Genomic DNA, 24,145 nt, shown 5'->3' with positions numbered 1-24,145 from the left:
AATGTGTATATTTACATATTCATGTATTTTCATATTTTATTATGCTTACATTACAGAGTCTTAATACATTTAAGTAAACTAAATATTGTTATTGATATACAAATCTTACCATTAAATAGGCTACATTATATTTTAACAACATACGCTGGTGTGAGAGGGACAATGAACATTTAGCTGAACTTTAGCTTTGGTTAATTCACCCCAAAATGAAAATTCTGTCATTAGGCTAATTACGCTAATGCCATTCGACCCGTGAGACCTCCGTTCATCCTCAGAACACAAATGAAGATATTTTTGTTGAAATCCAATGGCTCAGAAAGGCTTTTATTGACACCAATGTCATTTCCTCTCTCAAGACCCATAAAGGCACTAAAGATGTCGTAACAAAGGCCATCTCACTACAGTGGCTCTACAATAATTTTATGAAGTGACGAGATTAGTTTTTGTGCGCAAAAAAATCTAAAAAACGACATTGGCCAATCACTGGCTATATAGCCTATTTCAAAACAAAGTTTCGAACGGTTATGAATCAGTGTATTAATTCATGATTCGGATCGCGTGTCAAACTGCTGCAATCACGTGGCATTGGAGATCCGAATCATGAATTGATACACTGATTCACAACGTTCGAAACTTTGTTTTGAAATCGGCCCATAACTAAGTCATTATTTAGTTTTTTTGCCGTTGCTGTGTGCCAGTCATATAATCATGTGAATGGGTAACAAGTCTATGAAAGCTGGTGCGATAGATATATACAATGTAGACCATTCGACCGTTCTGAGCAGGCACAACTGAGGATTCTATATATATATATATGATCGCACCAGCTTGACCTCACTAGACGGAACTTGTGCCGTTTGGGACAAGGCCTACGTCTACAAAGTGCTGATGACTTAATGTTTGTGGAGGTATAGAAATACATATGTTGACAGGCAGGTATGACCTATGATTGGACAGAAATGTTTTGGTCTTGAGACTTTATATTTAGACCACTTTTATTATTGATTGCTTTCAGGATGTGAAGAGAGTTTCAGTCAGTATAACAAAAAGTGTTTTTTAAAATGACAATACTACCGTGGTCCGTGACATAACAACAGCATCATGCATGCAGATCCCTGATTGTCACTGTAATGGAAAGACATGATTGTGCACTTCAGTATCAGGTCCCATACAGTGCTTCTTCCCAAACACAGAACCCAATGCTTACCACTGTATCTGACTTCCTGGGGTGCATCCAAAATTATAATTAGAACAAGAAGCAACGACAGCAGTTCTTAAATAACTTTTAACATTCGTTATAAAGGGCTAACACCTCCCTTGAGGATTCTGCCTTATTGTTTGTGGTGGTTCTTGTAGCTTTCTTTCTTTTTTTTCTTTTTTCTTTTGATGAAATGGTGGCAAGCGCATTCACTGTCATTGTTTCAGAAAGGAAAAGAGAAACTTGTTTTTAGAAAGGGCTTGATAGGAAGTTTAGCCTGCAAGAGCATATCTAAATATAGTTCTAATGTGTGACCAAACTGTACGCTTAGTTGTTCAGGAAGAAACCCTTTGCCACCAGAAGCATGAGGGCAGGGCCTTAGTTAAACACTATAGGCCTATATGTGGAAGAGACAAGATGTTTTGGCATAAATAAGATATAGTCAACTTGTTGGTTCTTCAAAACAGCATTGATTTGTTATGTGAAAAACTGTACGCAGTACTGACGATAACACATTTCTGTGTGCACATTTAGAAGAGTCACAATTATAAAAACAGCCCTATAAGCAGAGGCAAAAGCATTGATATTATTCATGATTATGCTCTGGCTGTATATTTTATATTGGCCTAATACAGAGTTATAGGCTTGTAAGTCTGTTTAATTTGATTAATGATATCAAAATGATCTCTGCTCAAATAGTTTCTGCAATCTTTAAAACATTGCTAATTTAACTGTTAAAACTGAACAAATATATGAGCATATTAATAATATTCTTGAGGGCTTACATTTTATGTCTTTATATTTCTGATCAGTTCAGATGTTCTTCAGGGTGATATAACTCATTCACATCTTATTTGAACGATGACTAACTGACACTCTCTCATCTCACACCTCATCTGGGGAATAGCTTCAAGAATTTCGATGTGCTTGTTGGTTTAAGTTCAAACTGCATCAATTCAAAGGACAGGGAGTATCTTCTATATCAACTCTGTTCAACATCTCAAATTTAGGAACTGTACAAAATGTCACAATGGGAGTATGGTCTTGATGAAAGAGCAGTTATTGATGACATAATTGCAAAAGGCTGTAGAAAGTTATGAAATCTTGATACTGCTTTGGGAGGAAAGTGTTTGGCTTGGCACAATATGACATCATCAACTGATGTCTTCTTGAAAGTGCATTTAAACAAATTAAAGTTGATGGCTGTCCAACACAGATAATGTACGGCTGTGTGAAGAACAATACGGCAAGATTAGACTAAAAAAAAAAAGAACTCAATGAACCCAACATAAGATGATGTGGAAGGTAAACCGTGGGGTATAAAGAATACTACACTATCCACTTGCGCCATCTACTGGATTTGGTTTGTCAATAAAATGCTTTACACTGAAAATGCATAGATCATAAATGTGCTCTCTCTCTCTATATATATATATATATATATATATATATATATATATATATGTTTTTTTTTGTTTTTTGTTTTACTAAACAAACGAAGCAACGAGCGGTATTTATTTGCAACGGTTTTATTTCAGAACAGTTTTGAATCCCAGACTTTCAGTACAGATATAAAATGTTATATTGACAGAAAAAATAGGCTATGTTTGAAGGCTATTAATATAACATAATTTAAATGAATGAACCAGGACAGTAATATAAATAATATAAAATATGGGATACAATACATAAAATATATGTATGTGTATAAAAGCATATGCTCATAATGAAAAAAAAAATAGCATAGGCTATATTGCACATTTGATTTATTTATTTTTAATATCGTATTTAATTGAACTTTCCAAATGACAAAATAATTTTCACATTTGCAAGTACAAGTTGAAACAGCAGTAGCCTATCTAAAATAAATTAAATAAAATAGAAATTTAAGGGCATCAGAAACATATATTAAATTAATTTAACAACACCTTTCTTTGGGCTTTTTGATAAATAAATAAAAAAAATCTCATATTTTCTTTTATTAATCTTTCAAAATTACAAATTTCACCAAGATCTTGAGACATTTCACAAATTGTACACATTTTGCGAGTAGAAATTTAAACAGCAATAATTAATAATAATAATAATGAAAAGGTTGAACTTCAAATTAAAGGGCATCACAACAATTTACTAAACAGCTTTATAGATTCTAAATCATCTTTTAAAGGCTGTTTAAAAATTAGCAAAATTTGGTTTTGGTTAAGCTACTCAATTTAGTCTGATGAATAAATAACAAAAAACAAATAAATAATAGCAATTTGAATTAAGTAAAAATTATCCCATATTTAAAACTAGGTTGCAATTAATTATAACACTTAGAAATTGTGACACTTTCATATTTTGTTTCGACGAACCCGTGTCCATACGTCATCGGCAGCGGGTGAAAGGTCATGTAGAGAAAGATGGCGGCGTCCAGGGGAGCAGTAGTGTTAAAGACGGTTAAGAAAATTATTGTACAGTTTTGCCCCTTTGAATCTGATGTACGCTCCACAAGGTAAGCATACTCTACATACCTCGATTTACTTTAAATGAGCTTGGTTAATGTTAAACAGGTCTGTCTGTTAAATTAAAATCTTTTGTATGGTCATGACTTAATGAGCTCTGCTGTTTTATGTCGTCCCGTAATACCTATGCGTAATACCCATCATAAGGACGGAATATATGATGCATTATAATGGGACTATATGATGCCAGTTATATTTATTCAGGTGTAACCGTGTGTTTCTCAGTTTATAGATGCTTGGTTGCAACGTTCTTAGCTGTTTAACTGTTCTCCACACCCGACATTTCACTTTAGCGGACCAAAGTGCACTAGTATATGGCGATTATGCGCGATAGTACGCGAATGTATTGTTAAACGTTACATGAACATGCGTGTGATATCGCGTAGAATTAATGTATCATCTCTTAAATCTCTGGCGCCCCTCTCAGTGTAAACGAAGTAATTGCAGCAGGCTATGCTCGGACGGACTAGTATTTTCCTATTTCCCCTACTATGTATACTGGCATCGTATTTCACATTTATGTATGCATTTTATATAACTTTCACGCCTCCATTCCATATTTTTTTTATGGCATTTGGTTCTATAGAAAAATGTTCTTATGTCTGTTATATCAACTGTCAATACTGAAAATGTTCTCAGTTTGTGAAAGGCTATGCAAAATGAACTAACCCAAAATAATCCATTCTAAATAACAAACTGCCCACTCTGTATTGATGACATTTATTGTGAGAGTAACTTGAGGTTTGTTTTCCACAATCCTCAAATGTTTATTGCATAAGTTATATGTACTTTGAATTATACCCTCATAAATTCATATGTGAGCCACAGCCCCAAAAACACACGTCATATGTCCCTTTCCTTCCTGCAGAGAGTTTCTCATCATGGTCGGGTCTGAAAAAATTAGATCCACAAATATGAACTGTGAAGTTATCACAGAAGTAAAACATGACCGATCAGAGCCAAAGATTGACATCACATTCAGTGAGTGACCTTAGTTTAAGCCTGAATTACTTCAATAATGTAAGGCATTCAGCATAGTTAACATAGCTGTGGTGTTTTGCAGTGGATGGAGAGAGGCTGGTGATGAAAGGATCCAAACTAACCACTCAAGAAATGCTCTCAGCCTTACAGAACAGGTGCAGTGCCAAAGATCCTCAGGCTAAAGCAGGAGACAAGAAGAAGTAGTGTATTCTATATTATGTATTTATATGTGCGTAGATGTATAATAAAACTGGTATCTCTCATGTATTTATGAGTTGAAGTCACTTTGTCCTGCACAGTTTTGGTGAGACTTCTAAATTATATATATTCAAGCATTACAATTGGCTCTACTCATCTTCTATTCCACTATGACAAACATTGTGTGGAAATGTGAATCCCACCCAACAAATGTGACATTACATCAAGGTAATTAATGCATACCATTTAGTGTTAAAGAATCATATTCTAAAACCTTTAAAATCCTGAAGGAAGTTTGCATGTTTGTTATTGCATTATTATTTACCATTCCTATTAGAGAATAGTAATATTATGCAGCGCACAGTGTATTCTGCACAGTAAATAGTATGCCAGTATTCGCTTCTGAACATATGCAGTATTTGAAACAGGACTCATAACCATTCATTTGGTAGTGTCTGGTTTTCTCTTTCTTTATCTGAGTGATGATTTATGTGAAAATATGTCAGTGAAATACTTTGCCTTTTTTCTGTGAAATAATTTTTGAATGCTTAGGGGAAAAAAACGATTCTGCCTTGAAAAATGTACAAGTTGTCTATATGCATTGTATTAGAGTACAATGGTAACATTTTGCATACAATAAGGTCTTATTAGTTAATAACATTAGTTAATGCATTAACTAACAACGAGCAATACAATATTATAACATGTATTAAGTCATTAATGTTAGTTAATAAAATGTTTATATTCATGTTATAACATATAGGGTGCATTAACTAGGCTAACGTGAACAGAAAATTTAAAGGGATAGTTCACCCAAAAATGAAAATGACCCCATGATTAACTCACCCTTAAGCCATCCGAGGTGTTTACGACATTCTTCTTTCAGACGAATACAATTGGAGTTATATTAATACGTATCCTGGCCAATCCAAGCATTATAATGACTGGATGGTAGCCCAAAATTTGAAGCACAAAAAAAAGTGCATCCATCCATTATAAAAGTAGTCCACACGGCTCTGGTGGGTTAATAAAGGCTTTCTGAAGCGAATTGATGGGTTTGTGTAAGAAAAATATCCATATTTAACACATTATAAAGTAAAATATTTCACGCAAAAAAACATAAATGGAGTTTATTGGACATTTTTTGGAAAAAAAAAAACAAATACTATGGAAGTCAATGGCTCCATTTAACTGTTTGGTTACTGACATTCTTCAAAATATCTTTGCTTGTGTTCAGCTGAAGAAAGAAATTCATACATGTTTTAAACAACTTGAGGATGAGTAATGACAGAATTTTCATTTTAAAGTGAACTACCCCCTTTAACTTATACGGAAGGCATTGTGCCGACAGCTAGATACTTAATAAAGTTTAAATATGGATTTTTTTTTATTTCACATTATAAAGCTTTTATTATACATGTTTTTTTCTTAATATTTTTGTCTGAAAGAGATGTCGTATAGGCCTACACCTGGCAAGGATGGCATGAGGGTAAGCAAATAATGGGATAATTTTCATTTTTTGGGTGAACTTTTATGTATTAATAAATGTTGTGGTTAACATTAACTAAGATTAACAGATGCTGTAGAAGTATTTTCATTTTCAAACTATGTAGGCCTATCATGTTAACAAATGAAACAGTAAGTTTGTCATCTTTTCAGTCATAAGGTTCTGTTTTATAGTTTGTAAAACACGTCATTCTTAACCCATTCAACTTAACCATCTGAATGAACTTTGTTATTGTTATCCTCTGACCCAGTGAATGTTTTATGACCGTTTTTGTGGTCCCAAAATATGCGAACCCTTCCCTACTTGTGAGTTGCGTTTGCGTGTGGGAGGTTGAGGAACTCCGCTCAGTGACGCTGGATGAATGGATCTGATTGGCTAGTGTGATCATGCACGTGCTGGAGGAGCTGTTCAAAAACCCTGCAGTCATTCGATCAGATCAGATCAAATCTGAGCTTTGAGCTGTATTTTTTATTGAGTGATAGGGAACATCATCATCCAGAAAATGGTTGACAAATTCGTGGGGACATGGAAGATGACCTCCAGTGAAAACTTTGACGAGTACATGAAGGCTCTAGGTATTATTCTTCATCCTTTAATTATTTATTAAGAAATCAAATGCATGTTATTTTGCAAATCCCTTGCAAACAGTTAAATCAAATTTGTCAGTGCGTTAATTAATTTAGCAATAAGTTAGGATTCTTTTGCTGATGGTCATCATTATAAAGGTGTCTCGTGACTGAAGGAGGCGCGCTCCCTTTTGCAGGTGTCGGTTTCGCTACTCGTCAGGTGGGAAACCGGACCAAACCCAACCTGGTGGTGTGTGTGGATGATCAAGGGCTCATATGCTTGAAGTCGCAGAGCACTTTCAAAACTACTGAGATTAAATTTAAACTGAACGAGTCATTCGAGGAGACCACCGCAGATGATAGAAAGACCACGGTTTGTAACAGCGGAATAGTGGGGGATATTTGCAGTGGTTTGAAGCTGTGTGTGATATGAAGTTAACGGACTCCTCTCTCTCTTTATCTGCAGACTGTCGTGACTTTTGAGAACGGCAAGCTTGTGCAGAAACAGACCTGGGATGGCAAGGAGTCCACGATAGAGAGGGAGGTGACGGATGGGAAATTAGTAGCTGTAAGAACTCTTTTTATTTATTATAAACACGTTATAGAACAGGTCATAACACAAATGGTATTACATTATATAATTCTTATAAGATAATTGCTAACGCAAATTCAAAAAGGTTATGAATGTTACCTTATGTAAAAATAAATATATATATAAATATATTATTTTTATTCAATGTATAATAATTCCATATATTCATATTTAGGTTGTTAAAATGTGTATATTTTGTAAACTTAATGTTTTTAAAAGAATCCAAAGAAATTGTGGATTACACACACACACCATTTGATTTCTGAATATATATATATATATATATATATATATATATATATATATATATATATATATATATATATATATATATATATATATATATATAATATGCAATCTATATTAAATGATTAAAATCCTTATCCAGTAACCACAGACAGCTAAATATTTAATAGAAATTCGCAGAAAAATATGGAAAGCCTGAATAATTAACTGAGCATGAATCTGTTTTTTTAAAAGTTATTTTAAAATGTTACCAGATTATTCCCTTTGTAGATGGTTTTAAAGATTTAAGATGATATTGTCCAATATAAATGGAAAATAGCACTGTGAAAAAATATAATAATTATATATATATATATATATATATATATATATATATATATATATATATATATATATATATATATATTAAAATTATATACACATACTCAAAAGTTATTACAACATGTTTTTACATTGCTTTAACTCGTCAGAGTAAGTAAAGCAATTTTTACAAGATTTTAACTCTTTTTTTTTGGGTCATTTTAATATAATTTTAGTTGAAATAACTTAATCATCCACGTTGATTGTACTTACATTTGGCAGCAACTTTTTCTCATAAACGCATTTTGTAATATATATATATATATATATATATATATATATATATATATATATATATATATAATATATATAATTTTTTTTTTTTTTTACAGATATTTTTGGAGTAAATTGTTTTCTCATTTGCGTTCTCAGTTGAATCTTTTGAGGTATTTATAACCATATCTTCTTTTGGCAGAAATGCACGATGGGTGATGTGGTGGCTGTAAGGACATATGTGAAGGAGGCATGAAGTTATCCAATCTGGATTTGAAGATGCCAGGCTCAGTTCAATGAGCAAAAAGCCAAAGTGAAACGTTATTTCTCTACTGAAAATCTCATGTTATTTTTTGACACCAAAGCAAATGCGTGCTGACCCTTTTAAAATGCATTTATTATCAGTCTTTATGGTGCTTTGAATAAAGTTGTTTTTATTTGCCTTCAGCTGAGTTGTGGTTTGTTGATCCCTGCTGTTTTAACATAGGCTTAGTCAAAATGCATGTGTCAACGTTTCTGAAAAAATCTAGGTCAGAGATTTAGCGTTGACTTACAGTAAACTTTGCATCTGTGCATACTATAAAATATATTGCATAATACAAAGTGTGAATGATGTTTTCTCATGAGAATCAAGGAATCTCATGAGAATCAATGCCTTCTCAAGAATTATACGGTGTTTAAAAAAAAAAAAAAAAAAAAAATATATATATATATATATATATATATATATATATATATATATATAATATATTTCTCTCTTCTGGTGAACACAAAAGATGATATTCTGAAGAATGTCAGAAAATAAACAGTTATAGTGCACCATTAACTTCTTTAATACTATGCCCCACAACGGTTTGGTTGCCCATATTTTTCAAAATATCTTCTTTTGTATTCAGCAGAAGAAAGACATTCATAGTTTGGAACAACACAGGGGTGAGGAAATGATGACAGAATTTTCATTTTTTGGGTGAACTATTTCCTTTAAGGAGCAACAAAGTATGAATTTACACAGTTCAGTCTCGCTTCATGACATGATGTTCATATGACGTTTCTGGTCGTGTATGGAAATCTCTGGAGATTAACAAACAAAGAAAGTAATGATATTTCATGTACTTTGAATAAAAAGGGATGGATGCTCCTGTAAAAATGCTTTCCTTAATTCATAATGTACATTATTACCACATATCAAATCGTTGTGATGAAGTAATTTACTATTTACTATTTTTTTGTCTTCTCTAAAAATGAGAGTTAGCGTCTTGATGGACAGATGGTTCTTGCATTCCCATGTCTTTTTTGGCCATTCACCTCAGTTGGATGAAGACAACAAGAGAGAGAGAGAGAGAGAGAGTTAGTTAAAGTGGACTGTGCTCAAGGGTACAGAGGATATGTATTTCTTTCCTCCTTTTAGTCGAACATTTCCCTTTTTGAACATAGTTTTAGCGTGCGTAACAAAACTGGAACACAGCGAGTCCCCAGAGTCATTCCTTTTGACCTACACAAAGAGCAGAGAATGTTCCACCAGTGGCTACTTTCCCAGGACAGGAAAGTGTAGAGATACACTGATTGTAATTGACTGCAAAAACAGCTGAAACAGGTGGGTTATAAGCCAGCTCTCTCTGTACAGCCTATTCAGTAAAACAATGCATTTTCCTATTACCCAACTTGTACAAAGTTTAAAAGGTGGAAGGCGGTAATGGAAAATGTATGAGGATTTCATTTTTCACGCACATAGGCTGTATGTTTTAATTCTATAGTGTTTCCTATCTCATTTGATGGGTTTGGCCTGCCTGATGAACCTCTTATCGCCATGCTGAGATCAGAAGAGCAGAGCATATGGAATGATTTACTTCATAAAAAGAAGTTTGTTGTCATAATAACTGAGCCAAGGCTCACAGAAGTTAGATTACAAGCAATAGGTTTTATGTTTGTTGTTACAAAATTAAGGCAAAGTGCTGTTGCCCCAGTTGTATGTAAAAGTTATAATATTAGACAAATAAGACAATATGCAGTATGGATATTTAATGGAAAGAAATCTTTATTTTACAATGTCCTTGTTACACGTTACAAGTAAAATGTAAAAAAATATTTCAATAATAAGTTACCTGGTTGCCTTAAAATGTTTAGTTCATTGAACACATTTTTTAGTTAATACAATGAACATTTTTGAGAATCAACAACCTTAATTCACAGCACAGGCGAAGCACTGCTACTTGGGGCAGAAATATTACGCAACGCATCGCAATCGCTTAACAGCCAGAGGACGTGAGGGTGAGAGCCGTGATATCTCTGTGCCCAAGTAGCAGTGCTTCGCCTCTGCTTCCCCATAATATAGTCCCAATATCTGCCTAGGAAATTGCCTAGTCTTAATCTGCATCGCTATTTGTACTCGTTGTGAATACACAGGCCACAAGAAGTAATTAGGTGAGGGGCTTTTTTTTGGATCACTTTTACTCGGGACATGCTAGCTGGCAAAGTAGGATTCCATTCATTATGCTAAGCTAAGCTAGCAGTGACCCTGCCAAACTAAAACAATGCATGCACTGAGACAAAAATGGATTTGCCCACATATCTAAATGTAGGAAAAAAGTTGAATATGCACTATTTCTGGCATATTCAGGCAACCAGGTTACTTACTTTTTAAGTTAAACCAACACAGTGTAGTATATTACAGTGTAGTAATAACTATAAAATATGCATAATTACTTGCACCTAACCCTACAACAAACCTAACCCTAAACCTATAGTAAGTGCACAAACATTACGAGTAGTGAGTAGTGAACACACACACACACACACACACACAACCGGAGCAGTGGTCTGGGTGGCCATTTTCTCTGGGGCACCCGGGGAGCGATTGTGGGTTAGGTGTCTTGCTCAAGTGTAATCTCCTCAGTACTGAGAATTAAACTTTTACTCATCAATATTTTTATGCATTGATTATTTGGGTGAGTGTCCATGTAACAAGGTATGTTATGTGCAGTTAGGTTGGTCTAAAGGATCAGATCTTGTGAGCGTCTGTGTATTGCATTATGGGTGTGTGCACAGCTTGCGGGATGTCTCAGTATTGTGTGTCGGATTCACAGGGGTCCTGTCTTAGTGTGTTGACCTGCAGACTGTTTTGCTTGTGCAGATAACACTACAGGAATGAAATCATATCCTTTGAGTAACATCTGGAAAGCTGCACAGCAGGAGAGCGATCGCACCCTTCCGCTCACTTTCCTTACATTGGAACGGACAATCAGATCGGCCAAGGTTACAGTCCCTCACACTGCAATAAAAGAGTTTCCTCTATTATTCACAAATCATTAGAGCTTCTTTTACTCACAGCGAAGGTTACAAAACCTAGAGACCTGCAGGCTTATCCGAATAATAGTCAGTTAGCGTTTCTAGCGTGTTTGTAAATATTCCCTAGTTTATCGATGTTAATCTTCCTGAGGCCTACCATGACCTCTGTGTTTTAATTGGTCAATTCATGCCTTCACAACAGTAGCTGATAAGTTGTTGCAAAATGCTTTGATTTGCAAATCAATCTGTCGACAGAGCTGCTGAAAAGGGTTTTGAGTTCACTTCAGTTGCCTGGCGGGAATCGGGGTTGCTATGTGTCAGTCGAGTCAGGGCTGATATCAGCAGGGGCTTCTGGGAAGCTTGTTGCTATGCAACTAGCCAGTTGGGCTCCAAATCCAGCTCGGAACACAAAGAGCTGCAGTGGTCACTGAAGGAGGGACGTCTGTGTCCAAAGATTCCATTAATTAGTGCATACTTGCAAGAAAAAGCTGAAAGATTTCAGTGCATGGGGAAATGGGAGTCTTGGGAAATGGCTGTAAATTCAAGAATTCCAAAAATAAATGATCTAAATAAAAATTGTGTAAGAATGAAATACCCATATGTTTTTTTTTGTGCAACATAAAATTAGATATGCTAATTAACTTACTAACTAAATAACTAACTAAATATTTTAATATCTGTTTAATATGCCTCGTTAAAGAAATCAACTACTATTCATGACTGTTTCCTGAAAACTGATGTCATGACAAATCGGGTCCTCCCCGAAATCAGGTCTCCCCAAACTGTCAGTTAAGGATTATCCTAAGTATATACAACTGATATTAATTTAAAATATGCATAGCATACTATATAGACTAAAGCATATGAACACACATTAGTGCTTAATAAAACCAGTTGAACATAATTTCTTACAGTTGATTCATTAATTAGTAAATAATAATAGTATATTAAGTGAATAATTTAACATAATTTATTTGTTTTATAGATAACATATCAGAGGCGGAAAGTAGTGAATTATTTTTATTTTTTCCTCAAGTACATTTTTAAAGTAGCTGTATGTACTTTATCAGTGTTTGGGGGGGGGGGGTGAAATGCTGTTTCATGCATACTGAGCTTTTTACACTGTTAAAGACTTGGATTCCCATCCTTAACATAGACAAAGTTTCAAAAACTAATGTTGGACGTTTGATGGAGTATTTCTGTGTTAAAAATACTCCTTCCGGTTTCTCACAAGTTTCGGAGAGTTTTTTTCGAGTATGGCTCGACTTGACGTTAATAGATCGGAAGGTCCTTGTATGGGCCATACGAGCTCTTCTCCCAGTAGGGTGCGCGCGCGTGACTAGAGCGAGAGAGGAAATGCACGCCCATAAACACTCTCTCAGGTGCAGATCCAGTCGTCCGTGAACACTTATGTCGGTTATAGTCCGCACCGCGCTCCACTTTATTCCTATGGGTGACATCAAGCGACTTCAACGCTTCAGCACAGCATTCCGGGAAGGCAGCGCTGCATTTGAACCGATTTGAACACAGAAATGACGGGAAGCTTCACAACATCGCTTCAGTCGCATCGCAAAGTGGATCTCCACACTCCAAGAAGTGTGTTTTTGACGGAGCGGTCCCAGCGATAAAGGTTCGGTCCTGCTTTGGAAGCAGCCGGTGAGTAAAACTGCTTCAAATGTCTGTGCTGTTGCTTATCGTCGCGTGAGTAAACATCAGTAAACGACACGATCGCGTGCTTCGTCATTCAAATGCGCTAACGGTTAGTCCATTGTTGTTCTATGTATAACGTTACACTAGTCTGACGTGCAAAACCGTTTTGCTTGCTACTGCTAAGGTTTAGTCGCATACAATAGTCCCTAAACCGAATCATGTCCTCATAAACTGCGTAAAGACACACAAATGTTGACAGGCCACTAAATACAGTACATACCACAGAGACGGACGTCCTGCTGTTGCTGTTTCTCCTGTTCAATTTATTTCAGCCTCCGAATGATTCTGGATCATATATCTATTAGCTGAGATCAATAGCAAGAGTCTCTCCACGCTTGAGGACGTCACCGCTTTGCGCGCTCGTCATTCTTTAGCTCCGCCCACACGATACGCCTCCAGGCGCTCGTTTTTTTTCCGGAAAAAATACTACTCTATAGGTACTCAAGTTTGACATGAGATTGACTGAAACTGAGTGTTTCACCCCCCCTTTTAAAAAAAAACTTTTACTTCACAACATTCTAAAGCATAACTTGTACTTTTTACTGCACAACGTTTGATATTGTATACCATTTAATGCTTAATTAAATAAAAAAAAAACGGTACTTTCATAAAAAAATATGACATTATTCTTTGGAATGTAGTGAATTAAAAGTTTTCCAAAGAAAAACGGTAATAAAGTACATATAGGCTACTTGCAAAAATGATTGAGTAGAAATTAAAAATACTTCACTATTGTCCGCCTCTGTGAACTGAAATATTTGGACATTTAACACTTAATTTAACACATAATAACATTAAAGGTGTCATGAAATGGCTTAAAAAAATAAAATAAAATTAAACTGTTGTCTGAGGTCAACTTATGATGTTTGCGTGGTTTTTACATTTAGAAACATCATAATGAATAAGTAATAGGCTATTTTCTATCCTGGTTTTGATCGGCGTGCCGCATTGGAGACTTGGAAGTAAAGGCCCATGGCTAGAATTGGATAAGATTTGCATATTTAATGAGCTTCTGCTGAATCTGCTCCCCTGTCAGTTCATGTGAGGAATTTTTTTTGAGGAGCAGCAACCGGTCCGCAATGATTCTCTCATAGGGTTCGCAAAACGTCTTTATCAAACAAACACAATGATTTATCTCTCATCCACCCGCGATTGATTGGAATATTTTTTTTTATTACTTGGCCTGCCCGATTGGTGAATATAAGCACGAACCGCACACACACACGTGCGCCAGGTCAAGAGAGTGAACAATGCAGATCAAGAATGTAAAGTTATTTCACTATTAAAGTTTCACTGGCCTGCCGACGGGCTTACATTTTGGTAGCCCGTCTGGAAAACATATAGCCCCAACCCGAGATGTTGCGCTTTGCAAGCCCTGGCCCATAACGTTACATGTCTGAGTCTGATCCCGAATCAACCAACAAATAAAGGATTCTTAAGCCTGTGACAGCGTGCTGTACTGTTAGACACGTACAAATAATCAAAACAATCTGTAACGATGCAATATTATCACATATTAAAAAAAACATGTTTTACTCACATAAGTGTTTTGCACCATTCCTGTCGGACAGCATTATGTTTTAAAGGGATGATGAATTGAGAAATCAACTTTCCCTTGAACTTTTGATGTATAAAAGGTCATGGTAATATAAGATTATCCTGTAAGTTTTTCAAGAAAACGATGGTGTGCTTCATCTTTACGTCATTGCGCAACGAAAAACACCTCTACAGAACGTGTAATTCAGTAGCTCCGCCAACCGACTCATGGAGCTGATCAGATCACTAGCTAGCAGCAATAACAATGTGGAAGAAGATAGCAAGATATTGTGGAAGAACAGTCGTTGCATAAGCTTCCTTTGGATCATAATACTAGGAATGTGTGATACTTCGTTTATTTTTTATGAAGTTCCATCACACGTGTGGAAGACCATATACAGGTGTTCACTTCATTTCCCTGCGGAATCGTTTGTAAACGAGTCTCAAGTGCTGGATTTGTAGACACAATGTTGTGCCTTCTATATTGGATCTAACTGGAATGTGCAACACACTTATTTGAGTAGGCTAAGACGTCTTTTTTTATATGTAGTAATGGTAGTAAGGGGGCTGTGTGTTTGGGCTATGTACCAAAACGTATGCCTGTCAGCAGAAATTCTTTCTTGATCTGGTTGCGCACGTGTGTGTGTGTGTGCGCGGTTCACGCTTATATATCGATCGATCATGCAGGCCATGTAATACATTAATAATAATTCAATCAATCGCGGGTCGATGAGAAATAAATCATTGTGTTTGTTTGATAAAGACATATAAGGGCCCTGTGGTCGAGAGAAACTTTGCAGTTGCCGCTTTCAAAATAATCTCTCCCTCATATGAACTGAAAGGGGCATAGATATGACAGCAGAGCTGAAGCTCATTAAATATGCAAATCTTATCCAATCCTAGCCGTGGGGATTTACTTCCAAGTCTCCGGTGCGGCACGCCCATCAAAACCCAGCGTTCAGAAGAGAGCCTCAAAATCAGTGTAGAAAATAGCCTATGACTTCCTAGTTATGATGTTTTTGAATGTAAAAACCACACAAACGTCATTAGTTGACCTCAGACAACAATATAAAAAAATAAAAAAGCCAGTTCATGACACCTATAATCTCAATATGTCAGCAAATCCAGCTCGACCTGTATCTTGTTTACAAGCAATTCCACAGTGATATGAAGCAAACAAACGTGCAATGTCGTTCTCACGTGAGCTGGAACTTCATTAAAAATAAAGTTCAACCACACATTCCTAATATTAGGATCTGAAGGAAGCTTATGCAGGCACTGTGTTCTTCCGCAACCAGGCACTGGGCAATATCTTACTCTCTTCAGCATGCTTATTGCTCGTTGCATTCTATGATGTTAATAGTTGACATATTCTGAGATCTCTCGTTTGCTGGGCCTGATGTCAAAAAAAGCTTTTCTTTGACTTAAAAAGAAGTTTTCAGCTCTGAAACTTATAGGATATTATTAAATCACAATGAACATTTACATATCAAAGGCTCAAGGGAAAGTTGCCTTCTCAATTCATCACCCCTTTAAGTCCATATGTCATTAAAAACAAGAAACTGTGCTTCTAAACACAGGTCAAGAGCTGTCGTTCCAACCACACAACTTTGTGATGTTGTGTGCAAATGTTCGTTGAAACTACGTTGAACTAGGCTGATATGCTGGAACTTATGACAATATAGTTGGCTAACAATGCTTTAGGGAAAAGCACCCCTGGTCATTTTATATACCACATTTTTATATTAAGCTACATAGTTTTTGGACTAAAATAGAGAAAGATTCCTTGCTTTTGTGTTCATTACTCAAGACTAAAGCATGAGGCCAGCATTGTTTAAGAACACTTCAATCTGTCCAAACTCTCCCTTTAACCTTGAAAAGATGGGATGGGCCATGAAGAGTGTTTTAACTGATTTCCTTCCTCATCCTTTGGATTCAGTGAGGACATGTGATCTGTAATCCCATACAGAGGTCTGCTCAGTATGGAGCCTCTATAGTACAACATCAAAAAGGGGCCAGTCAAAACAGCCACAGATGTTCATCCTACATACAGTTGCAAGAAAATGTATGTGAACCTCTAATTTTAACTAAATAAAAGAGATCATATCCTAAATGCATTTTATTTTTATTTAATGCTGTCCTGAATAAGATATTTCCTATAATTTTTTTTTTATATTTTACATAAAAAAGTTTACATATAGTGCACAAAAAAAGCTAAATGTATTAAAATGACCCCATTCAAAAGTTTACGAACCAGTGATTATCAATACTGTGTCGTTCCCTGGTTGATCCACAACCGTTATTTTAATTTTATTTTTTATATGATGGTTGTTCACTTGTCCCTTGTTTGTCCTGAGCAGTTAAACTGGCCAATGTTCTTCAGAAAAATTCTCCAGGTCCTGCAAATTCTTTAGTTTTGAAAACTTTTGAACAGGATAAAGATATATATATACATATATAATATTTATTTTTACATTTAAATATATATATATATATATATATATATATATATATATATATATATATATATATATATATATATATATATATCTATATATATATATATATATATATATCTATCTATATATATATATATATATATATATATATATATATATATATATATATATATATATATATATATATATATATATATATATATATATATATATATATATATATATATATATATATATATATATATATATATTCATTTAGTACTACACCCTTCAGAAGCAACAGGAGATACTTACATTTCCCAGAAGACAAATTAAGTACAATATAGCGTGATCTTAAAATTCAATAAGTTTTCAACCCCCGGCTATATATCTAATTTTTGAGACCTGGGGGATTTTTCTGAAAAACATTGGGCACTTTAACTGCTCAGGACAAACAAGAGACTCGGGAACAACCCTCACATAAAGACAAAAAACGAAACAAAAAACAGCTTTGGATCATCCAGGGATCGACACACAGTATTGAGAATCACTGGTTCATAAACTTTTGCACGGGTCATTTTCATAAACTGTGTCTATTTGTTTTGCCTCATGAACCATATGTAAAAAGAAAAGGAAAAAAAGAAAAGGAAAAAACAAACATAAAATGGACAGTCTTTTTTATTTTTTATATAATAAATTTTGTTTTGTTAAAATTAATAAAATTATTCACATTTTTACATTTCTGATAAGAGAACACAATTGTGTTCCTGAAACTCTTTACTATTGAATGCTGAATCCACAATCTGTTAACCATTAGGCTTCCCATCCCAGTTTCTGTCCAGCATGCAAACTTTCACCTGTAATTCAGATCTAGCTGTCTTTAAAGCTTGAGGACTACATGTGCTTAATACCCGATTTTCTGGAACACTGTGAATCTTCCCATTTGGGAGCAGATAACGCACGAAAGGACGATCTTTGGAATTGTGTTTAGAATTCCTGTTAGATAGTTTGAGGAAGAGTACTCATCTCAGATAAGAGAATGTGCATGTGGGAGTTAAATCTCATTCCCATTACCAAGGCTGAATATGGCACGTCACACAAGTATGGCAAAGAACAGGCCTTAAAATTCATTCATATTATAATTATATATTTTTTTCTAACATGGTTAGTTAAAAGAGGGGTTTATCTCATAAAATCTTTTTATGAAGTGTTTACTCTTTTCTTTTCACTCTACCCCACACCTTTTTTTTTGTGTGAATGCTACAAACATGAAGAAATTTAAGTTGAAAAAAATATAATTGTAACACACTGTAAACATAATCATAAATAAATTGTAACACTGTAAACATAAATCAAATGTGGCAATTCTATGGATTTTTTTAAAAGGAATTCATGTGGGATTTTTTTTTTTTATTGTGAATACATGAATTGTGCCATCATATGCTTTGAATTTGTATCCCATATGTGGACAGATTATGAGTTGCTACCGTACCATAAATTCCCTCAGGTCAGATAAAACCATTATGATCCTGTCAATAGATTGCCTGTAATGTTCTGAATGAACAAAGTTCTCCAAACTCTTTCCATCAATGTCATTGTTTTCAGCGGATCAATGTCAAGCAATGAAAAAGTACTTTTTCCTTTTAGAGCAGAACAAGGGAATTTGACGTTTGAGCATCATAATATGTTGCCTGCAGTTTATATAAAAAGAGATATATCTATGTGTTTTTATTTTCCGAGCATGAGTCTAGAGAACAATAGCTCTGTGAACACCCTTTAATTACTTTCAAACACGTACTTCCACACGCTGCAGGGGGAGATAACATGGGTCTGTGATAGCTCAGAGGAAAAGGAAGCTATAAGTCATTCACTGACCTTTCTTCTTACTGCTTGTAAACAAACCACTTACGGTTGTACTTGAATTTCACCCCTGAATCCTCAAGAATTGAGATTGATTTGAAACACCAAACAGGATTTGGTGTAATTTAAGTCAGGTTCAGTCATATCACTACCAAGTCATACCCTCAGATCAATGCTATTTCAAGAATGACAAATTTAACCCATTGCATTGTTGCTTAGTGCTCTAAATGTGGAATACAAAGCAACTTTGAAGTGACGGCTGCTTGTCTTCGGCTTTGTCTGCACACAGCTGCAAGTATAGCAAACAAACATTTTCAAATGTCAGATGTTCTGGAATGCTTTATGTCTTTTCCCACGGCTAACTTTTGATCTAGAAAAGCCGAGGGGGAAGTGTCTCATGTGACCAGACAGACAGGGCCACATATAGGGCTGAGAGGTACTCTGAATGGGTCACAGAAAGGGAGGTGGTGGGAGGTATATGAGCTCTGACTGCAGGACGCCAAGCCCCTCACATTAGTGCTCACCTCTGAAATGTGACATAATTAACTTAATGGGTTCTCTGTGTCAAAAAAATGGCTACAAATCTTATGAAAACGGATTTGCGTGCTCTTAGTTCTCAGTTAGTACGTAAGCAGCCAACGTATAGGGAAGCAGCAAAGGAACTTGTTTTGTTTTCCTTTTGTATTTTGATATATGGGTAGATGTCATGAAATACTTTTGATTCATATTTTTGATTCATATGTGAGAGATTACATGTAGTTTTACATCTCAAAGCAAAGCAAAACAGAACAGAAAAACAAAAAGCAAAACAAACAAAACCGAACTGTTTTACTTTTAAAATGAAAGAACAAAAAAACTAAACAAATAAAACAAACCTAGAAAATAAATGAATAATAATTAATACATTTTGTACTTTTAAACAAAAACAGAGATGTTTTGTACATAAAAGAAAAAAATAAACATGTTGTATTTTCAACAAAACAGAACAAAACAAAACAAAGATTTTTGTTTTAAACAACAACAACAACAAAAAAATAAAATAAAAACAAAACAAACAAACAAAAACACAGCAATGTTGTACTGTTCAAACAAAACAGTTTTTTTGTACTTTTAAACAAAATAGAACAAAACAAAAAACAAAACAAGAAAAATAAATAAATACAACATGGGAATGTATTTTCAAAGCAAAACATGACAAATAAATAAATAAATAAATAAATAAATAAATAAATAAATAAATAAATAAATAAATAAATAAATACAACATGGGAATGTATTTTCAAAGCAAAACATGACAAATAAATAAATAAATAAATAAATACAACATGGGAATGTATTTTCAAAGCAAAACAAACAAACAAACAAACAAACAAATACAACATGGGAATGTATTTTCAAAACAAAACAAGACAAATAAATAAATACAATATTTTCAAAGCAAAACAAGACAAATAAATAAATACAATATTTTCAAAGCAAAACAAGACAAATAAATAAATAAATAAATAAATAAATAAATAAATAAATAAATAAATAAATAAATAAATACCCTTGATTTCTATATTTATCATGCTGTTTTAAATAAAAACCTTGTAAAGGCTTATGGTCAGATATTAAATGCATCCATTATATCCATTTCCAGATTTAACAATAAAGTGTTTATCAGGGATACAGTAGTGCTATTTAATAAAAAGTTATACAATGATTTTTAAATACAGTAGACATTTCTGTAGCAAGTTACTCATGTGTTGCTCACAATATCATGTGTTGTCTTTGCTGACATCACATGATTTCCTGCACCGTCACCTTATTTTCTTAACATCACCTCTAAAAAAGGGCATTTAAACTACAAACAGTAAGACTTTGCAGAGATATGAGATTATAAGAAACCAAGTCAGCAAAGAAAAGATGTGTCACTGCATGAAGGATATGTATAGCTTTAAATCATTCATGTTTTCAAGGTCATTATGCCAACATGGAGGTTTGGTACCATAGTGAATAAACAGGGCTTAGTGGGCTAAGCTAACTGCTATCAGAATGTCACCGCGCGTCTGAGCGATTAAGTGCACGCACTGAGATGAGAGAGGTGTGTATCAACTCATCTTAGTTGAGGGAATAACAGTTTAATATGAAAAAGCGGTGGAGTATCCCTTTAAACCAAAAATAGAACTAGCTTTTTCTTCTACACCATTCAAATGAGAAACTGCAAATGCAATCTTCTCTTATCTGCTGAGAAATACAAAAAGTCCTACTACAAAGTTTGTCTACTCCAATTATTAATTAAAAGTGGCGAGTTTTGAATCTGAGGCGGCAGATTGGGAGGGTTTGTGCTGGTTTTGCATGTAGTAAAGTTGATTGGGGTGTGTGAAAGAGGACAGCAAAGCACTTTAACCTACTTGTATGGGCTACAGGCTGTGAAAGGTAAGGCCCTTTTCACAACGATAACTATAACGATGTCCACACCAATGCAAATATCGTTCTGTTTATTATTTTAAATGCGCTGCAGTTTTGTCGTCTGCCACTTTAAATGCCCAGTCTCTTTAAAGTCTGGTGGTTTCTGATTGGCTGTCATTGTTTTTTATTGTTCATCAAAGTGATTCCAGCGATATATTTTCTGTGCTATTATCTTTATAATTGTGGTGTGGCCTCTGCAATTCTTTTGTATTTAAAATTAACAATATCTTTATCGTTATCGTCCTTGATGTGAACGGGGCCGGGCAATTGGTCTCTTTAAGAAATGCTTTGAATTAACCATGAAATGACGAAGGGAAACAGGTGTATAACATTTAAATGTTCTTTTATTGTGCAAATCATTTGTTAACATGAGGTTTTGAGTCACTTATTGCTTCAGACGTTGCACAGTTCTTGACACAATCACAATAGTAACAAAGTTCAAGTATAACACAATAAATTCCAGTGTAAAATGTCCTCCTCTGTGTTTACTTTCTGGTTTCATTTGGAATACTTTAACCTCTCGTGATTCTTTGCTTCAAGCTGTGCAGGTAGGCCTATATGATTGTATCAACTGCAGACAGACACACTCACACATCTCGCTCGTAATCCTCCGCCGGTGGCAGGTTCCATGCAGGTCAGCGTTTGCTAGACACAGCTTTTATTTGCCCCTGATTATTTCTGTGCAAGTCACCTCACATCCTGTCAGGGGTGATCATCCTCACATGGGTTGATTCTGTTCCGCCTGGGGGCCTCTATTCAGGGCCCAGCACAGTCTCTAGGCCGCCCAGACCTTACTCACAGGCCCAGGGCAGCCTAGTCAGCAAATACACCACCAAGAGAGAATGAGAGCAACACACAGACATAAATACATCACAGTCTTTTAACAGCTGGCCACCACAACAAGCGTCCAGGGACAAAACAGTGTTGGTTCTGGCAGACAGTTTTTGAAGCCGTCTTCATTTGATCCTTTTGCATTGACATACGGATGTCTATATAAGCACAATTCATCTCAGTGAGTCAAAAGGCTACATCTGCTAACTGCAGAAACTCAATTTAGGACTGCTCACAGGTAGAGTTCACAATGAACTCTCCTCTTTTTTTCTCGCTCCCCGTTTTAAAATAAAGTGACTTTTTAAGTTTGAAAATCTGTGCAATTACATATATTTTGGTCTCTATTTGATGATATAGAAGTCCATTTAAATTAATTGAGAATTGACCAGTTCACTTCTATAACTGCAAAATCATATGAATGACATTGTCGCCACCTAATGGTGATGAGTCTATACACCCATCACTATATAAAGACTTATTTATTATCAAGAAAATATATATTTTAATGAATTTATAAACGGAATTGTCATTTTAAGGTTCTGTTTTTAAATGTTTTTTTCATGTGATGTGACTTATTAGTTTATAAAAATACATACATTCCAAATATTCAAAATGAATATAAGGACATAAACACAGCATGGATAATAACAGTATTATAATTAGCAAAATAATATTATATAATATATATATATATATATATATATATATATATATATATATATATATATATAATTAATTTGTATGTGTGTGTGTATATATATGTGTGTAATTATTTTAATTTATACTTGTCTTGCCGCTTTCTAATTTTCCAAAATTTGATGAAAATAAAAAATAACAATGAATATAAAAATAATAAAAAAGTTAGATGAAAAAAATAGGAAGTTTTGCATCAGATCTGTACATGCACATTTGGTTTGAATTTGTATCGTCGAGGACAATATGGAAATAATTATTTTATTGTATAAATATAGTCATGGGTTCATGAACTGATAAAACTTTCAGTAAACTTTATTGAATGCAGCGCACTTCTCTAGTGTCAGCCAAATGCATAAATAGAAATAAGTATTTTAATATGAGCATTTTTTTAATATGGTAATAATTCAAAATGATATCATCACTATATTATGCCTAATATTTTAAATGACAAAGTTTCAGATTAATTATGACCATCTGATTAAACATGCCTGCATCTCAATGTGCATACAATCCATCCTAAATAGTGTGTGACATTAGAAATATTCTATTGAAATATAACCCATTTACCTAATGATATCATCTAAAATAATTTTCTAACATCATTATTTAGAATGTTTTGGAAAACATTGTTATTCTACACAGTAAAGAGTGTCAGTGTAAAGGTGTTCCTGTAAGGATTGTTACAAGAGCTGAACCCTTAAAATCAGTAAACCTAATGTATGTAGTCAACTTGATTCAAACATGATAAGCTAATTATATTTTAACTTGAGTCAAAACAGTTAATTTACTTTACCACATTAAGCACATTTTTATGTCAAATTTTTTTTCTGTGAAATTTGTGTTTCAAAATAAAACCGAATCAACTGATTTTAAGCGAAAAACTAAAAAAATCTAATTTCAGAGAATCAACTGCATCAAATGCATCGGATGTATCCTTGTGGCCTTAAATACCCCACAATCCTTTGCACAC

The 24,145-nt window shown here is 34.4% G+C and overlaps 2 protein-coding genes across 2 annotated transcripts; both read left to right on the top strand.

Moving 5' to 3' along the window:
- The first annotated feature begins 3,556 nt into the window (after window positions 1-3,556).
- mrpl53 (mitochondrial ribosomal protein L53) lies at window positions 3,557-4,950 on the top strand. Its single transcript, XM_067425855.1, has 3 exons — window positions 3,557-3,692; window positions 4,571-4,683; window positions 4,766-4,950. The coding sequence occupies exons 1-3, from the start codon at window positions 3,601-3,603 to the stop codon at window positions 4,885-4,887; spliced, it is 327 nt and encodes a 108-aa protein (XP_067281956.1). The 5' UTR covers window positions 3,557-3,600; the 3' UTR covers window positions 4,888-4,950.
- A 1,395-nt stretch (window positions 4,951-6,345) lies between these two features.
- fabp4a (fatty acid binding protein 4a) lies at window positions 6,346-8,812 on the top strand. The gene is made up of 4 exons (XM_067425854.1): window positions 6,346-6,963; window positions 7,152-7,327; window positions 7,421-7,522; window positions 8,568-8,812. Exons 1-4 carry the CDS (start codon window positions 6,891-6,893, stop codon window positions 8,619-8,621), a joined length of 405 nt encoding a protein of 134 aa, XP_067281955.1. The 5' UTR covers window positions 6,346-6,890; the 3' UTR covers window positions 8,622-8,812.
- Window positions 8,813-24,145: the final 15,333 nt, after the last annotated feature.

This window comes from Pseudorasbora parva, chromosome 19, assembly GCF_024679245.1.
Source record: "Pseudorasbora parva isolate DD20220531a chromosome 19, ASM2467924v1, whole genome shotgun sequence".
NCBI lineage: Eukaryota > Metazoa > Chordata > Actinopteri > Cypriniformes > Gobionidae > Pseudorasbora > Pseudorasbora parva.
The sequence above is the reverse complement of the archived record's forward strand: the minus strand, read 5'-3'. Positions and strand labels throughout refer to the sequence as shown.